The sequence below is a fragment of the Rhipicephalus sanguineus genome, chromosome 10 (genome assembly GCF_013339695.2).
Source record: "Rhipicephalus sanguineus isolate Rsan-2018 chromosome 10, BIME_Rsan_1.4, whole genome shotgun sequence".
In the NCBI taxonomy this organism is placed as follows: domain Eukaryota; kingdom Metazoa; phylum Arthropoda; class Arachnida; order Ixodida; family Ixodidae; genus Rhipicephalus; species Rhipicephalus sanguineus.
In genome coordinates this window covers 134,867,242-134,886,376 of record NC_051185.1, presented here as the reverse complement: position 1 = coordinate 134,886,376, position 19,135 = coordinate 134,867,242, and the positions used below count along the sequence as shown (strand labels likewise).

General features: G+C 47.9%; 1 protein-coding gene across 1 annotated transcript in view; it reads left to right on the top strand.

Moving 5' to 3' along the window:
* LOC119372477 (sodium- and chloride-dependent GABA transporter 1) overlaps positions 1-19,135 on the top strand; it is a 1,056,622-nt gene that overhangs the window by 753,732 nt on the left and 283,755 nt on the right. The window contains exon 5 of the mRNA XM_037642952.2: positions 15,078-15,181. Within this exon, the coding sequence (XP_037498880.1) occupies positions 15,078-15,181 (104 nt within the window). The remainder of the gene's footprint in view (positions 1-15,077; positions 15,182-19,135) is intronic.

Sequence of the window (19,135 nt, the reverse complement as noted above, 5' to 3'; positions counted from 1 at the left end):
CGCCCAAGTACGTTTCAGCGCGATTACCCAAGACTGTGAATAAGCAACTGACCCGAGTTTCTGCAGTTCTTGCATATGCGAGAGCACAGACTCGTTCATTGGTACGCCTTAATAATGGTACGTTTCAATGAACCAAAATGATGAGATATTTTGTTTGGACAAGCGGTTACGTAGCTGTAGCTACAGCTAGATCTACAAAGCAGCGTAACAGCGCAGCAGCTGGATATCGTCGGTTGTGCGAGAAAACGTCACAATACTCGATCAACCACGCGTGTATTTATTGAATGTTATTGCAGTCAGCATGAAATCTCTACATGTGGACCTTTGGAACGAGCGAGACTCGACCATTAAATTCGGCAGTAAGAGCCGGAGAACAGTACCTGCTCCTCGCTCCATTTTTGGGAGGGAGCTAGGCTGTGAATTGTAAAAGAAAACAGCGCTGTTGCCATTATCAAGCATGCCACTCGTGGTCGGCAGCATGTTGTTTCTGGGTAATACAGATGCAAATTTCAGTTGGAACAGAAGATCGCGTCTGTCTTGAGTATACGACATGGCAGGCTGAAGCGATACGGTGTCAAAGCAGTCTCCTTTTAATCGGTGAAAATAGGAAGCGAGGCGAAGGGAATTGCGTAAGTCTTTGCTCCTGTCAGGACGAAGGAAGTGCGGAACCACGAAAACCTTATCGAGATCAGGTCGAATGCCATGCTTGCTCACAATGTGGCCAAGACGTTAGTTGTCTTGCTCGAAAAATCGCACTTTGTCGTCTTCAGCTGAAGGCTAGCGTTGGCAAGGCACGTGTATACTTCGTCCAGACGTTGTAGGTGTTCAAGAAGAGCCCCTTGGCCTTGTTGGTACATAAGGTAAGTGGACTAGCGCGCACTTAGACAGGGACAAAGGAAGCACTTGCGCCATCTTGCTTACTCCGCCCCTGTCCAAGTGTGCCTTATTCCACCTATATATTGTTGACCGAAGATTAATAATTGTTTGGGCTTGTCGTCTCAAAACCACGATATGATTATGAGAGACGACGTAGAGGAAGACACCGGATATTTCGACCACCTGGCGTTGTTTAACGCGCACCTAAATTAAAGCACACGGGCCTCAAGCATTTTCGCCTCCATCGAAAATGCGGCCGCTGCGGCCGGGATTAGATCCCGCGACCTGCGGGTTAGCAGTCGAACGCCATAACCACTAGACATTGACACAGAAGGTCGATCATAAAACAACAGTATCGTCCATATAGCACAAGCAAGCATTCCGCTTTAGACCACGCAGAACTGCGTCAGTCATGCGCTCGAATGTTGCGGAAGGCCGAATGGCCTCTGCAATGCTCCCGCAACATTCACCGAAGAGTAAAGCCCATCTGGTGTTGAAAGCACTGTTTTTTTATAATGTTCATGCACAGGTATCAGCCAGTATCCCGAACGCAGATCGAGACTTGAGAAGTACACGGGCCCCTGTATTACACGGGCCCGTGTAATACCTGGCATAGGATACCCATCCTTGCGACTGACCTTGTTGAGCGCTGGATGCTTAAAATAAAACGGGGAAGCAGAAAAAAATGTACATACACAAAGAAAGGATAATAGTAAAGCATCGACATGTTTGCACAGAGCAAATTCCAAGGGAGAAATGAGAGGACACAGCACAGGCGCTGTAGTAATAAAGAACCTAGAAAGTAGAGTACGCTCACGCTTATAGAACAGCTTAGCGCGCACGAGGTGGACGACGTCGAGGTCTCCTTCGTCTCTGTTGTTGGGGTCGAGTGCCGTTGCCGAACACCTTCTGTACACTAGCTTGAATGGCACCGTGCGCGTTGTTTCTTGCACGGCCCTAGTGTACGTGAATGTTACAGACGGACGGATGGGTGCCAATACTTGTGTTCAACGCCGGCGTACGTGGCCAGTGTAAGCGATAGTTTTATTCAGGCGGTATGTCACGTCCTTCGTCTGCGGGTGGTTAGCGGTTGCCTTGCGAGAATTGGTTTCGCTGCATCGCAGAGGGGCGTGAGTAAGATCCGCCGTAAAAGCTGTCCTTCTGTCTGTGATGAGTATTTGTGGGGCACCATGTCGCAGCCCGATGTTGTCTAGGAAGAACCTCGCTGCCTCGGCGGCACTGCCTTTGGCCAGGGCTTTTGTTTCGGCGTTGCGGACGAGGTAGTTTGTAGCGACGATAATTCACGTGTTATCAGGGCTGGGCAAAGATACTTTGAAATTGTATCGCGATACGATACAAGATAGCCAGGCAAGAAGTATTGGAGATACAGATACAAGATACTACCGAAATAATTGTATCCGATACGATACTTACCAAATGTATCTTAAGATACTTCGATACATTCGCAAATTTGTTATTATAGACCACCATAATGTAGTAGCGAACGCCTATGCACAAAAAGGTTTGCTTGGAAATTTCTTTATTGTGACCAATTTTGTTTCACTTTAATGAAATGTCTGTTAGTATCTCAAAAGTTTTGTCCTTGCTCAAAGTGCATTAGTTTACTTCCGACAGAACTTATTGGAGTTTGCTTCGGCTGCTTAAAAGGACAGCTGTTCACTGAAGCGGCTCTTGCTTGTCATTTTTGCAATTGATGAGAGTCGCTGCTCCGCTTGCCGACCAGCTAGCCGGTCGCCATCTAATCACAAGAACTTCAATAAGAAGCCTTCGCACGATGGCGCAAATGCCGGTGTGGAGTTTTACCTTGGCTGTAAAAGACCATTTACGCAATACCAAATCACCGGTGTACAGCAGCGAAACGCTGCTAGCGATATTTTCGTGACGCATTGTGTGTACGTATAGAGCTCATAAAACTGCAATGACTTTTCATGTTCTACTTATCTGCTGGCGTAAAACGTTCGTTGTCAATATACTCACTAATGTGCAATCGTTTAACATTTTTTTTTCAACGAGAGAACATGTGCAACCCAGAAATACCTAATACCTATTGTATTATCACGTGGTGGTGACGATGAAGAATGCGGTAGTCACTCTGGTAGAAAGAAACTGCTCATTAGGCAAACTGGTTCCCAGAAAAATAACTAACTCAATGTACAAGCAAAAGAACGCTGTACACTGATAGCGGCAGTAAATGTCGTTGGCCTTCGGTATTCTGATCATCGGCGGAACGCGTGGTCATATCAGCAATCGAACCTTCCAGCGTTACCGCTGGTGCTCGCGTAAGCTCTCGAATGAACTACAGTGCTCGCGTCCTGCGCATAATTTTAATAATAATTGTTGCGGTTTTGCATCACAAAACCACGATTTGATTATGATGAACGCCCTAGTGGAGGGCCACCCGGGGTTCTAAACCACCACCTGGGGTTTTCGACCGCTTGGGGTTCTTTAACGCGCACCTAAATCCAAGTACACGGGCCTCGAGCATCCCGCCTCCGTCGAAATGTGGACTCCGCGGCTGGGATTTGCACGTAATCTTAACGAAACAATCTGAACCGCGAAGATTCCGAAACATCGCGGTGCGGCTTGAGCCGAGCACTGCTAATAATTTTTTGCGGTTTAAACCCAATCACACCAAAATAAAGAAATAAGAGCACGTGGCAGTATAGTTGCACAAATCGTCGCAGCACACCGCGGCTATTCACGCTATTTCCACCTATAGCTCCGATTACCTGGCAACTAATAATAGTAAAAAGAAAAAAATTAGGGAAGCCTAAGAAAGAAAAACAAATATATGTAAATAAAATAGAAAAATCCGTTCTGTATCAAACATTCATATTCAATAAGTATTGAAACACGATACAGGCGGCACCCCTAATAGCTATGTCAAGTAAGCATGAGGTATCGTCAACTTACTTGTTGATGTAAGACAATAAAAATATTTAGTGCCCATGAAAAGTTGACTGAAACGGCTTGTTGGGACGCCCATGTGAAAAACAGATCATTTGGAGTAGCAATGTTTCTCGAATCCCTTTCCTAACTTTAAGCTGGCTCCTAATTATTTCCATAATTACGATGCAAGCTATATTTCGCTGTTTTACTAAGCAATAAGCAGGATGTTTGGTACTGTAGGCTCACTTCGCGCCCACATAATTACATATTTGCTTTCAAAGTCGCATTGGCAGAACAGTAAACTCAAGTCAAATATAAATTCGTAAACAGTAGCAGAATTACAGCAGACAGTTCAAAGTAAGAATAAAGCAGAGAGCTTATTTTGGCAGCACGTTACAAGAGACATATTGCTGTTACCAGACCGGAAAAAAACAGTTGAGAGCCCTAGGTAATGTACGGGACGCACAAGATGGACCAAGATAGCAGTTGGGCTAACAATCAAATTATGATTTCAAAAACTCTTTGATTGAAGATTGCAGGAACATAGTAATAATAATAATCGTTAGGGTTTACGTCCCGAAACCACGGTACTATTATGAGGGACGCCGCAGTGGAGGGTTCCGAAAATTTCGACCACCTGGAGTTTTTTAACGTGCACCTAAATCGAAGTACACGGGCCTAAAGTATTTTCGCCTCCATCGAAAATGCGACCGCCGCGGCCGATATTAGATCGACTGTAGGAAGATAGGATATATGAATATATTTTCTGCTAGGTAAACGCTTCATCTATTAGATCTAGCATCGGTACAAGTGGTGCTATAGTTAGGATCTTATCTGCGCATAAGTCAATCAATCGCATGTAAGTCGAACTTACATCCACAAGATCCTTCATATCGGGGATGTGTGAAAACCACGAGACGCAAAGCAACCCTATGTTTCAGATTTCGTAACGAAGCACTTCGCAGGGTAGCGGCATCAAAATTTGCGCGATAATCGCCGTACGCATTGTGGTACGCGGCGCTGGACAGTGGATTAGGGTAAGTACCATGGCACTGGCACACGAAAAAAGAAAAAAAAAAGAGAAAAGAAAGGCACGTGAGCTAAGCATAGACGTTCGCGCGCTTGTTCTGTCGTGACTACGCGAGCGCTGTCATGTTGCTCTGCTCCACCAAAAGGAACGCGCACACCTTATCGCCTGCCATCACCGGAGGACTCTGGCGGAAAAATAAAATTATGTCACTGCGCTTAGTTTTATTCAGGTAGTTTGTAGGCACCAGTACCAGCTTGAGAAGCGGAGTTGAGCCAGCGATTATTGTTTCGTACGGTGGTGTTTCTATAGGAGTATCTTGTATCTTACGATACAGGATACATTATTGATTATATCGGAAATACAGATACAGATACTAGTCTTGCGAGACGTATCACGATACAGATAAAGATACCCAAAGAGTGTCTAAGATAGTATCTAAGATACGTGTATCTTCGATACTGCCCAGCACTGCGTGTTACCGTATGGTTGACGTCGGAAAATGTCTCAGTAAGTACATCCCGATCTGCTGAAACATTCCAATAGGTGGTTCGATCGACTGTAGGAATTTCGCTGGCCTTCTCGGCGGTGTCTTACGTCGCTGACACTCCTGGGTATGTTCTGAAGTAATGGAGCCATCGTAGTCGAGGCACGGCCAATAATACTTCTCCTGAATCCTCGCTAGCGTACGCGAGTAGCCGGAGTGACTACCCATCACGTCGTCATGAAGGGCCTGGAGAATCTCCGGACGCAGTACCGTGGGCGCGACGAGAAGGTAGCAGTGCCGAGAACGTCCTTGCGATTACGCCGTTTCGCAAGCAGAACAATGCATACCTACGTCTGAATGGTGTCGGGACGACATAGGTCTTACCTTCTGTGTACTCGAAAAGGCTTCTTGCTTTTGGATCAGTGCGCTGTTGTTCGGCGAAGTTCCTAGAAAGGCGTCTTCTTCCTGATCGTCCTGGAGCGGAAGATCACTATGGGCGCAAAACAAGCAGTCGGCGTCAGAGTGTGTCCATGGGTACTTGTACGCAACGGTGATGTCGAATTCTTCGAGCCTGAGATCCCACCGCATGAGGGGACCTGAACGGTATTTTAGGTTTTCCAGCCAACACAAGGCGCGATGGTCGCTGACTACTTTGAAAGGTCTGCCGTAAGGTACGGGTGCAACTTTGTGGTGGTCCAAATGATGGCAAGGCACTGCTCTTTTCGTCGTTGAATAGTGGGCTTCGGCTTTTGGCAGCGACCGGCTGGCATAGGAGATGACCCTTTCGAGACCGCCTCTTCTCTGTACAAGCAGGTACCAAGTCCTACAGTGCTTGTGTCGGTGTGAATTTCGGTTTCATCTTATTCGTCGAAGTAAGACAGACGGACGGTAAGCGTAGGCGTGCGCACGGGAGGGGCAGGGGGTGGGGGGTGGCCGCCCACCCTAGTCACCTGAGAAAGGAGGGCGCAAAGTCTGCCATACATTGACATAATAGGGAGAGGGGCGCTGCGATGAACTTTCCATTCCCCCCCCCCCCTCTGAAGGAGAACCCTGCGCACGCCTTTAGGTAACTGCGTGTTAAGTTTGGAGGAAACAACGAAGCAAGAAGTAAGGCGTTTCGTAAGCATATCAGGGTCCTGTTACGAGGTCAGCATCGAAGGCGCACCACTGCAGATGCAGATTGACGCAGGCGCAGCCGTGACGATATTTCCAGAAAACACATACAAGGTTACTTTCACACACGTAGGTTGCACTCCGTCCCAAGTAACGTTACGCGCGAACAGCGGCAGCATCGGGGACAGTTCGCGGTGGTGTTCAAACACAGTACCCAGCGATTGACCTTGCCAGTAGTGGTAGTGAAAGACGAAGGCAGGCGACTCCCTGTGTTGCTGGATCGTGATTGGCCTGAACGTCTCAAAGGAGGCAAAAATGTTCCAAAAGCCGGGAGAGTTCATGATTAAATAAATACTCCGACTTAACACAACAAAATATAACAAAAAACTGCACAGACGTTTGGCCATCTATGCGGGTGGCATCTTCAGTATGAACTGGCACCAAATGAGCGAAGGTGGCGTAATTGCAGAAAGGGGCGTGACCGCTCCTTTCGCCGCACCGCGGCGCGCGCCTACTACCCCTCCATTCTTTTGCTATCTATGCGTGAAGGTTTGCGGCGCCTCGAAGATATCGCTGTGTAGTAACCGTGGGTTAGCATAGCACCTCCCCCACTCTCACAAAACCGCACATAAAAGGATGGACGGCGGCTATCGCTATATTCTTTATTTTTGTGTGTGTGCGCGCCAGTCCCTGTCGTGATGATGGTGTCCGAAGCGAAAACACACGTGAGCCACTTTTCAAGACAATTGTTTTGGTGTTGTGCACCATATCCGTACAAAAGTATACATGCGAGGGAAAGCACGAGATTTATTAGAAACTCTTTTTTCTGAGTGCTTCCAGAATATGGGAAACGATCCGACGGTTCGTTCCGCTGCTTAAAGGAGGTTGGCAGATTTCCCTTGGAATGCTGCGGCCTTGAGTGCGCGAGCTTTACCTGCTGGAAGGAATGACACCTTGGCGTCGAGGCAACATAATCTTTCTTGATGCTTGACTTACAGTACGGCACGTTTCTGAAAAACACGGTAAATTACACACGGAATCCTAACGCAGACTAAAAAACAAATTACTTGCCTGAAGTCAGTGTGGTATGTCAGTGTGAAAATGCATATGAAAACATATATGCTAGTCCCAGAAAGCCATATCAGCAGCCATTCCGCCAACGAACCAGCAGATTAGTTCGAACCTTAAAGGGCAAACCGCATGCACGCAATAATGGAGGCGGAAATTGGGGGACCCTTAAGCTTCGCCTTTAAGAGTTAAACGCGACAGCGATATCTGGGCGCACACACACACACACCGCCGCCGACACCGGAATCACAGCGAAACGGGCTCTTTCATGCTGTCGCGTTAAAACGACAAGCGATACCAAAACGAGAGAAGGTGGCCATTGCGCGACCGACCCTTAACTAATTCGCAGGCGGCAAGGGTCGCTCATCGCGTTCAAATTCGCCTACATGCCGCCTGCGCTTAAATAAGAACGTCGCATTCATATCACCGTCGTATCGTTGGAACTTCGGAATGCAAAGAGACGTGCCCACAACAAAATGTTGCCTATCATCGGCAAGGTTAAAACGACTACAGCATTATCATTACCGCAATTTAGTCTTCCACCAACGTGATGCTCTTAAGACAGCGCTGGACCGCAGAACATATAGTTATGCAGCGTCGAAGACGACGAAATGCATTTCCTTTAAAAAGAGGCATGGCGCGCGCCGATCCAGGCGGCCGTGGGAGAAACGAGCGCCAAAACAAAGAATGAGAAGCACGGCAAATCACGTACTCGGCACAATACATATGTGTCATGGCATGTGAACGCGTCGCGGCACACGAAGTCGCCTAAGCACGCTGCTCGGCTTTGTCTCGATCGTAATATGCTGCAGAGAACAACACTCGCTGTGTAAAGCCCGATTAAGAGTACATAACAGCGTACCTTGATTCCAGTCACCACGTGCACGATGTCCAATGTGCATTTTTCCAAGCACGTGTGCTGCTGTCTACGGCGCGGCCAGCGCGGCATCGTCCGCAAGGGGGTAGGAGAAGAGCGCGGTGCGCGGCGCACAGCGGAACTACCTCAATTACATTTTTTCAAAGGGGCGCGCGCCGAATGGGACGGCCGGAGCAGCACCGCCGCGCGCCGACGATCCAGGCGGCCGTGGACTAGAAATAGACTGGGTATACCTTCGCTCATTCGGTGCCAGTTCGTACTGAAGATGCCACCCGCATAGGTGGCGAAACGTCTGTGTAGTTTTTTGTTATATTTTGTTGTGTTAAGTCGGAGTATCTATTTAATCAATCGTCTCAAAGGAGACTGGCGCGGAATAGGAAACATACGATGTGAAGACAGGGTGCAGGCACTCGAACAGAAATTTCACTCACTCTTTCGAGTGAACTGGGCGAGATACCAGGTTTTGAAGTGAAAGTTTTTTCGATAAACGGCAGCGCACACCGGTTTAAGACAGATACATGAAACACGGAAAATGACGACGACGGAAAAGGAAGACCGGAAGATTTGTACTCGAGCATTGCGAACGGCAAAGTGTTCTGCGTTCCGGATTTTTGATCCGCGTATCAACAAATGCCTCTCAGTCCGGAACAATGTCGACCATCAACACGATCTTGGGTCTTGAGTTCCAGCGCCTGCATTCTTTCCGTCCGTAATGAATACATTCTTAAGGGGCATACCGAATGTTATATTAACGACGTCATTGTGGCGGGCTCGGATGCAGCAGAGTGCCTCTTGAGCTTGCCTTGGCACGGTTCCCTGTTTACAATACCACGTTAAATGAAGGCAAATGCCGTTTTACAGCGAAAGCTTTTATGAGATCATTTTCACCGGCCGTTTTTGGCGCCGTAGATGTCCGCCGCCGCCGCCGGTGTCCGTAACCAGTATCGATCGAAATAAGAAAAAAAAACTAAATAAGAAAAAAATTCCAGGATGGAACGAGGTTCGAACCTGGGCCCTCTGCGTGGGCGCCCAGTATTCAACCTCTGAGCCATGCCCGTGCTTGAAACTGCTTTGCAAAAAGGTCCTATACAGGCTTCATGTCGGGAAGGAACCACATTAGCATATGCAATATAGCGTGGTAGAAGAGTAAAATAAGCACCAAGCGTCGCACAACGCGAATTCTGTAACCAGGCGTCGCACAATGCGAATTGCGCAACGAGTAGGTTGTGAAATGCTTCCAACCCATTACAAAGATCTCTGCCATAATTCTTCGTCGTCATCAGGCACAGCATCAACAAAGTGCGCATATTGCCTTACATGCGTTTAGCAGGTACCACGGATCTCCGTAAAATGACGAGAAATGGCACAGTGCCTGCTGCCCTACTTCTCAAAATTAGAATGATTTAGAGCGTAGTGAGTTCCTCGAAAGTGCACTTGTATTGGTTGCCAAGGAAGCCTATAAGCGCAGATCCATTTCCTCGGGGTCTCAGTAAAATTACAATGCTTTATAACGTAGTGGGTTCCTCGCAAGTGCACTTGCATTGGTTGCCAAGGAAGCCCATGAGCGCATGATCCATTTCCTCGGGGTCTCAGTAAAGTTCTTCGCCCCCCCCGTCTCTCTCCCACGTCAACGTATGTTATACAGCATGACGGGAGAGGGAAATAGCGAGCGGGCGTCACGCAATGCAAATTACAAAACTGGTGGGCCGTTTAAAGCTTCCAACCCATTATACAGGGCTGAGCCATAATTCTTCATCGTCATCAGTCGTCGCGTCAACAAAGTGCACATAATGCCTTACAGACGTGTAGCTGGTGCCTCGCTTCTCCGCAGAATGACGAATAATGGCTTAGTAGGTGCTTCCCAACTTCACAAAAATTGTGATTTATGGCGTAGTGGGCACCTTTCTAGTCTACTTGTATTGTAGCCCCAAGAGAGCTTACAACGAGCTCTAGAAACGCCGCTCTTCCAGCTTTCGCTGTTACTGTGCTGCGGTTTCAGCGCAGGCCTGGCGTTTTCTTTCCAGAATCCGTGACGTACTTGGATCACAGGGTAGGCGCAGAGGGAATCTTTCCGACCAACACAAAGAGAAATGGAGTCTTGCAGGCACCTGAACCTTCAATCAAGGCAGTACTAAAGGCCTATTTCAGAACGCTACATATTAATGCCATATTTCTGAAGAAGGTCGCAACAATCGCAGAGCCATATATTACAGGTTCACTAGAAAAGAGGAAAAGTGGTCTTGAATGAAGGACTGCAACGACGCTTTAGCCGCGACCTAGAGGCTGCTCATAAGTAGCCGCGTCCTAACTTTCTACCTTGTAGGAAAGCCCATCGGTCTGTTTTGTGGTGTTGTGCGATCGGTCTGTTGAGCTCGGGGCAGTTATCTTTCACGAGGCGATGCAAGCCGAGCGGCCGATAGCACTTGCTTCGCGAACGATGACACCGGCACAAAAAGAAAATGCTGCAGATGCCACGTCTTGTGGGAATTCGTTTCATGCGCAGCAGCTAGCGAATACTTCTATGCTGCAATATTTGGCTTTGAATCAAGCTTTACGAGACGGATCGACGTGTTTTTGTTAGTGCAGTAGTGTGCACATCGTGGGCTTACCAGGCACGTCGACAACACTGGTGTTTAAAGGGTAACTGACGTTACGTCAGCACTCACAAAACACATACGTAAGTATTATCGAAACGAAGTGCACCTTACGGTGCGATGATGTGAATATCACACATATCTTTCCTTAGCCTATTCCTCAAGGGTAAAGCACCGCTTAAATATAGCGTGCTTAATCATAGGAATACATATGTAATGTTTATTAGACTGCTATAAAAGCGGAGCCAACACTGGAACCACAGACGTTAACCTGACATGACGTCTGTATCGTAGGAGTACATATGTTCTGTTTGTCACTTTGTTATACACTTAGATAGCCAGCACCACAACCACAACTGACGTTGCACCTACATTACGCATATAGCATGTTTTTCCCTAGCAATTCCTAGACCTGGCGTGGCTCTGTGGTAGAATTCCTGACTGCCACGCAGTATGCTTGGCTTTGATTACCGCTGGTATCCTAATTTTTAAAGACGATAGTCTCTCTTAGGGAACTGAAACGCAAAAATTTTGGTCTGTCTGTCTGTCTGTCTGTCTGTCTGTCTGTCTCTTTCTGTTTGTGTGTCTGTCACCCGATTCAGCCACCCGGCCAAAGTTTAACCATTTGCGGAACGCCCAGCCATCTTGAACTGGTAGCGTCGTTCATACTTCTAAAATTGTTGATCAAAAAGCAAATGTTACGCATATCTAAGGCGCAACATCTATACGTAAGTATTAGGTGGTGTGTTCGGTTACTAGAAAATAGATAGATACGTAATTCTAAAGACCCTAGTGTTTCTTAGGCTGCGCTGGAAATGCTAGTGTTTTTTGGGCTGCGCTGCAAATGCGACGCTATGAGCCAGCTGCGGCGATTCAACATAGAGGAGGACTCAAGCAGTACGGCCGGCAGAAGACTATCGTCTTTCGACGATATTTGCAGCGGAGCACGCAGATACGCGGGCAATTTTTTTTTATTCGTTGCATTCGTCGAGTCAACGCTGCCGATGTCGGTTTTTCTTAACGCTCTCGCATTTCAATTACCACTGTCTGTTCTTGCCGTTCCTGGGTAGATATAAACTGTCAGTCACCCGTTGCGCTTACCCGTACAGCGCGGCCCATGGTAAACAGGTACGTGCCGCACGTGTCTGGAGTAAAGAGTTCGACGATGTATGCGACAGGGTTTTCACGTTATTGATGTCATGACCGGACAATCATATTCTTCAGATCCTCTTACCCTCCGATGCCAATTTTCGTGTAGACCAAGGGAAGGAGGCAATCACGAGCGCACTCAGGCGCAGGCGGCGAGTTAGATAGATAGATAGATAGATAGATAGATAGATAGATAGATAGATAGATAGATAGATAGATAGATAGATAGATAGATAGATAGATAGATAGATAGATAGATAGATAGATAGATAGATAGATAGATAGATAGATAGATAGATAGATAGATAGATAGATAGATAGATAGATAGATAGATAGATAGATAGATAGATAGATTTAGGAAAGCGAAGGGGATAGAAAAGGCCAGGCCACGTGGTAGGAGATGACAATGTTAAAAACGCTGATCTAGCAACAATACCTTGGTTTGGGCGAGTTGGTCCATCATTAGAGGAAACTTGAAAAGTGCAAACCCCGAAGACGAAACACATACGACAGGATTGGCGCTTTCTCGCTGATCCTTGAGAATGGTGGGGAAGGGTCGAGTGCCGCGCCACCGCTGTCTCCGATTCAAGGCCCACCGGGCGCGGAGAGTGCTCTTCCCAAAGGCTGCCAGTGGACTGGATGCAGGAACGAAACCTGGGGAGCAGAAAAAAAAAACAGTAAACGGACACAGAAAGCAAGAACCCAGTAAAGAAGTTAGCGATGCCCATAACCGCGGATGGGAGGATGTCCATACGGATATTTGAAGCGTGGTGGGGGGAAGCCCCTCTGTCCCCTTGGTACATGTCTGTAAGGTAGCAGTAGTCCCTTATATACACCAGGTACCGCACCGCCTTAAGGTTGGGCAGAGCGCCGACTTGACAGTTGTTTATTCGGCGCCCGAAAACACGAAAGACAGCGCAAGCTAATGACTTCCGCTAGCACAAGAGAGGACGGCTGCCAGATCAAGAACACAAGTGTGCTTGTACCGTGTGTCGACAACGTGGGTACGTCATTCCAGTCTCATGTGGCAAGAAGTACGTCGGCAAGACTTCAAGGCGCCCTAACATACGCTTGCGCGAACACCGTTGGTATATGCTGAGTGACAACACCGAACATAGAAGTGCACATTGTAGGGGTTGTGCTAGCGTTCCCGCTTACAATCAAACTGTGGTGGCGTTCAGAAGTACAAATATGCTGACTAGGAAGATTGTAGAAGTGGCCTAGACGGCTCGTCTGGAGGATGCATGTATTCGCATTCCTGTCGTCGATTTACACAAGAAACTTGATTATCTTTCCCATGCTGATATACCTGTTAGACAATGATTCAGCTTCGTCAGCAGGATGCTTTTATGCGCAACGCTTGTCTCTGTTTTTTGCGCAGTTTTGCCATCGTTTCCACCATTCACATGGGTCTTTCCCAAAATAAAACCTTAGTTGAAAGTCAGCGCTAGTCCATGTCGCCTCCCTTTGTCTGTTCGTGTTTTCTCCGTGCTGTGAATCTTCCATAACGCCGGAGTTGACTACTCGAACCCAGCGTAGCCTCGCATCGAGGTGCGATTGAGTTGCCGGATGCGCATCCCCAGTGTCTTTTCAGTCGTCGTGGCCTCCGCGAGAAATTCCCGGACGGTCTTGGGTAGGATGCTCATAGGTCCCGCGATGTGCTCTTGTTTCACTCCTCGCATGAGAAAACGGACTTCCTGTCCTCGGGCATGCCAGGGCCAGCGTGTCGCGAAACTCGGGTCGTTTCATCCGTGAACAGTGTTTCCTTTTCTTTGGGGTACATGCGTTCGAAGCTGTACACGTGTTCCAAGCAGCGTAATGGCCCTCTGTTTGCGTACGACGCTTGTGAAGATGGCCGAGAACCTGGTTCCGAAAATGCCCCATGTACTCAGGGCTCATTCATGTTTCTCGAACCATGTCCTAGCGGCTTCTCCCAGGGCGAAATAGGCATGGCGTAGCTTATCTTCGCTGCTCCAGTTACGGAAAACGGCGACCTGATGGAAAGCTTCGAGCCAGCTCTCCGGGTCTTCACTGATGAACCGCAGAAGGGTGGCGGCTCCCTGAGTTGTTGGAGAACTATCCATGTAGGCGGCAAAGCGGCTCTCATTGTCGCTGCGGTCGGGGACGGGACCTTGGGACGCCTGGTGTTTTCGGGAAGGAGCCTGCACTCCGGCGGTAGTCCCTGCTGCCTGGGGCTACTTCGGCGATCCGGGTGGTGCTTAGAGTTGCGTGGGCTTGGGTCAGCGTTTCGCGAGGGTGTCCGGATTATGAACGAAGCACCTCCACCAGGTGTCACTTGGTTGCGGCAGTGAAGAAATAAATCACAGCCGGTGAACATGAAACCCCTCATTGGACGAACCTGTGCCAGAAAAAACAATTGACACTCAAAGCGTAATGATATCGGCGCGCACAGTCGTCGTATAATCTGCTCGTCTGTGAAATGTGTTGGCTTTTACACATCCCTTATGGAACCCCCCAGCGCTATCGCTGGTGCTCGCGTTAGCTCTAGAGTAAGCTCTATTGCTCGCGCTGTGCGCGCAATATTATCGGAAGAATGTAAAATAATCGGGAACTGTCCGAGATATTTCTGTGCATCTATGCAAGGTTTTGGTTACAGATGCTTACATAATAATAAAAGACTACGCGCGTGTGGCTGTATGCTGAGCTACACGTATGATGTTGCATCCACGCCATTCCTCTGATAGCTGCCGTAGTGCCTTGAACATTCGAAGGCAAGTTGCGTTTTGAATGAAGACGCTGCAAAATTGGCTGCTGCACCTTTTGCAGGTAGCGTTTTTCTTTCTGGCGGTGATTTGTAATGCCGCACTGATTTGTGATCTACGCGAATATTTGTGACAGCAACAATCACGCTAATTCGGCTGGCTGCTCCACTGCAAGATTCGAGTCATGCACACCGATTTCTAATACGTATTCATTGAATTGCTAATAATATATTGTTCATTTATTTATCGCAGGTCTGGATTGATGCTGCAACACAGATCTTCTTTTCGTACGGGTTAGGACTGGGCTCATTAATAGCTCTGGGCAGCTACAACAAGTATCACAACAATGTATACAAGTAAGTGCTCCGTGTTAACTTTCCTGCACACACGCAGGCGTTCCGCTTGATTTACAGAAGTGCGTCCGAAGTACTATAACATCTTAAGCGTTTTAATAGGAGCCGTCATTTCGCCGTAATAATTTTGAGCATTAGTACACTCTTTAGTGTGACAAGAAATGCTAGAACAAAAAAAAAGGAATGCGAACGCCTATCATCTAGCAAAACCGAATTTTCGATTGTGTCTTGTTTTAGCAGGATAATGTTCGTTATAACCAAAGTAAAGATATGAGAACAGACGCGAACGGGATCCTATATGCATGCTGAACCGGGTGACACGAAGTCCTCACTTTCATTTGTAAAGTCCGGAGTACCCCAAGGTAATTTTATTGGCCCCCTTCTGTTGCCCTTATTTATCAACGAGCTCACGAATAAAATAGACGCTTCCGTCAGGCTCTTTGCAGAAGACTGCTTTATCTATATATAATAAACTACAGACGGTAGATGACCAGCTAAAACTACGCAGAAATTAAGACAATAAAGAAATGCTGTGATGAATGCAAAGAAGCCTTTTATCCTCATCCACTGATTTACTTTTACAGCACATAGCTTATATGCTGGTTTGGAAACTGTTCTTTGCTGCTATGTGATTTGTGCGTCTAGGTTCCTCATCTCATTTTATGTCGCTCGGTGCTATGAATTTTGTCCCTTGATCTCCTAGTTTTATAGTACAATATAATTACGGTTTCTTTCAAGAGTAGTTATTATTTATTTTATTTTAACTCCTGTATTAGCCATGTGTAAGGGCTGCCAGTATTTGTAAGTTAAATGCACACGGGGCATCAGCTACAGCTGCTATCTTTAAGTGATATTTCATTTGAAGCACTTACCATACACAATTCCTTGAAGTAGTAATAAAAGCTGTTGTGGCGGCACTAGAGATGGTCATGTAAAATATAAAAACCACAAGAAAACGTCACGAACCAAGAAGACTAGCTTTTTGGGCACTCACTTTCTCCTAGACTGCAGTGCTTATTTGAGCTACACTTTCTGTCGAACAAACAGTTGTAGCCACTAAACACATCGACGATCACATTACCATATTTTACGCTTGCCTATCAGTGCATAAGCCTGGCGCACGCATCAGAAAAGGACAAAATTTTAACGTGTGATCTCGGCAAGATAATTGCGAAGTGACGCCTCTTCATTCATTCATTCATTCATTCATTCATTCATTCATTCATTCATTCATTCATTCATTCATTCATTGAAAAAAATTTAATATGAGTCCTAAAGCCTGGTCTTTTCAGACCGAAGCCGGCCGCGTCCACGTCGGCACCGTTAGGCCAAGCCTTATGGCGCCATCGTGGACCCTCTGGACAGCCCGCAGTTGATCTTGATATGAGCAGCCGGACATCATCTTTTGCCAGTGAAGCCATTTTTCTTTGGGGTCGGCGAGAATCGCGGGACAGCCCACCTGAATGTGTCTGATTTCAATGATGCCATCGCATGTGTTACATTCTTTTGTAATTTCATTTTTGGGGTCTATTTTATTTACAAAATACGGAGTATGGTACGTTCCGGTGTGCAGTAAACGTAACGTGACTGCCTGAGCCCTGTTCAACTTTACGTGTGGCAGTGGGAATCGCCTACACCTCAAGTAGTACTATTTAGTCATCTCGTTGTAAGTTAGTAAATTATCTTTATGATCCCCGGAATGGTAGTAGGCGTCGGTTCGGTTCTTAGCGGCACGGCAAGCGAGTCCTCGTGCCAGGTCATTGGTCACCTCGTTGAGGTGGACCCGAGCCTCGTCCACTTGTCCCATATGTGCAGGAAACCATCGCATTTCAGTTTCGATAGTTTCTACATTGCCGACAAGTTTAAACGCAGTCCCAGCGACGCAGCACTTGGCAAAGCTCTTAATTGCTGTTTTGGAATCTCTATAAGTGTAAGACCATTTTCGGTTCCTGGTAGCTAAAGCAATCGCGGCTTGCTCCGCCACCGTTGATTCCTTAGTGAAGAGGGTGACGGCGTCCCGTACCTCGCCCTGGCTGTCGACTACCACGGCCGTGTAGGCCTCTTTGCCTTTGCCCCAGGCGGCATCTACGAGGGCTGCCTCTTGTCCTATCTGTTCAATTTTTTTTCAATAAAGCTTTCGCTCTCGCCTTTCTCCTGCTAGCATTGTGCTCCGGGCGCATGTTTCTCGTGAGAGCGGTGGTTCTGATCGCGGCTCTAAGTCCCGTGCTCAACTCTACCCCGGCCTCCTTCGGTTTCCTCGATCTTCGGGTCTGTCCCGATCGCTTTCAGTATAGGCCTACCCACGCACGTTTTTGTCAGTCTTCCCTGCTGCGCCATCCGTTGCGCTTCTGCCATCTCTTCCATCCTATTATGTACGACTAGGCTCATGAGTTTCTTGTTCGAGGTGTGGTTGGGTATACCTAGGGTAGCCTTAACTTGCTTTCTGATAATAATGTTGAAACAGTATTGAAAGTTGGGCTAGTTGGTACGGCAGCTTGTTTGTGTACAGCGCGAGAAATGTTGGAATGTTGAGCTTGTGCAGCTCGGCCTGAGACCATCTGAGTAGACCTACCACGTAGGTGAAGTGACAGAGAGCGAAGGCGTGTATTAGCCTTAAACCGCTGTCCTCACCAAGGCCTCTCTGTCTTTTGGTAATTCTCCTTAGTAACCTCAGGACTTGGTGCGTTTCGTTGGAAATGTGTCCAATGGTATTGAGGTTCGTGCCTCCCGCTTCTATGTGCAAGCCTAAAACTAATCTTTTCAGCTAAAACTTTTTGTTGGGCTAGTTGGTGCATGTTTTTTAGAGCGGTGAATAAACGGCGTCAACGAAACAACGACAAGAAGAAGAGACAAGGAAGAGGCAAGGCGTACGTCCTTCTCTCTTCTTCTTGTCGTTGTTTCGTTGACGCCGTTTATTCACCGCAATAATCTTTTCAACCTGCTTGAGCTCGGATCCTTCGTCACAGCGCAAGGTAATCTTGGGTTCCTCGCCAGGAACGTAGTCCTTGGGCCTTCGACCCCTACATCGATGTTTTAGGACCAAAATTACACATCATCTCCCCCTATGGGCAACCATGGTGGGATTCGAAGGCGTCCCGGGTGGTGAGCATCGAGTTTCCGTTTCTCTTATGTGGCTTATTAGATGGGGGTTGTCGAGGCGTTTAATTACCGCGTGCCGACGCTGAAGTTAGCGTTCGGCTTCCTGAGCCCTCCTCTGCTCCGCGACAGTGGCGCTGCCGCTGCAACTAGCGCGGACATTGACGTTGTCCGTGGTGTTTCGCACACCGTTGCACAAAGAGAGAATGACGGAAGCACAGCGAACTCGCACTTTCGCAGCCTCGTAGCTTCGAGATTCGCTTGCCGGCGTTGCCGTTTACGTTCAGCTTCTCGAGCGTCCATAGCGCCGTTGCGAAGGAGGGTGCAACGAGAGCGAGCGCGCACCGCATTATACACGAGCGCACAGCTGTGGCGGAGAGACAGAAACGAGAGAGGAGAAACGAAGCAGAGGCAGCGCTCACGCCACCTCCTCCACCCCACCTCCTCCCATCTCCTCGCGCTCACGCAAGGGGAGGGGGAGAGCCGGCGCCTGCGCAGTATGGGCGCGGACGTCGCAGAACGGCCACTGCCCCGAGCATAGATGCTTTCGCATCCAAAAGCTCCGACTTTGCCGCCGAACAGTTGAGCCCCATTTCGCTTGGTGTGCAGGAGAGCATACGGTGTGTATGCTCTCCTGCAGTCTAGTCTCCATTGGGCCTACGTTACCGTTGGCACTCCATATGGTTATGTAATCGGCGTATATAACAAAGCGTATACCTTCCATCTGCTCCAGTTTCCTCGCGACTCTGGTCATTGCTAGAATAAATAACATGGGTGAGAGCATGCCCCCTTGCGGGATGCCCCTGTTTCCTACGTTCAGCACCTTAGATTTTAGTTCTCCTAGCCTAAGGCTCACTTGCC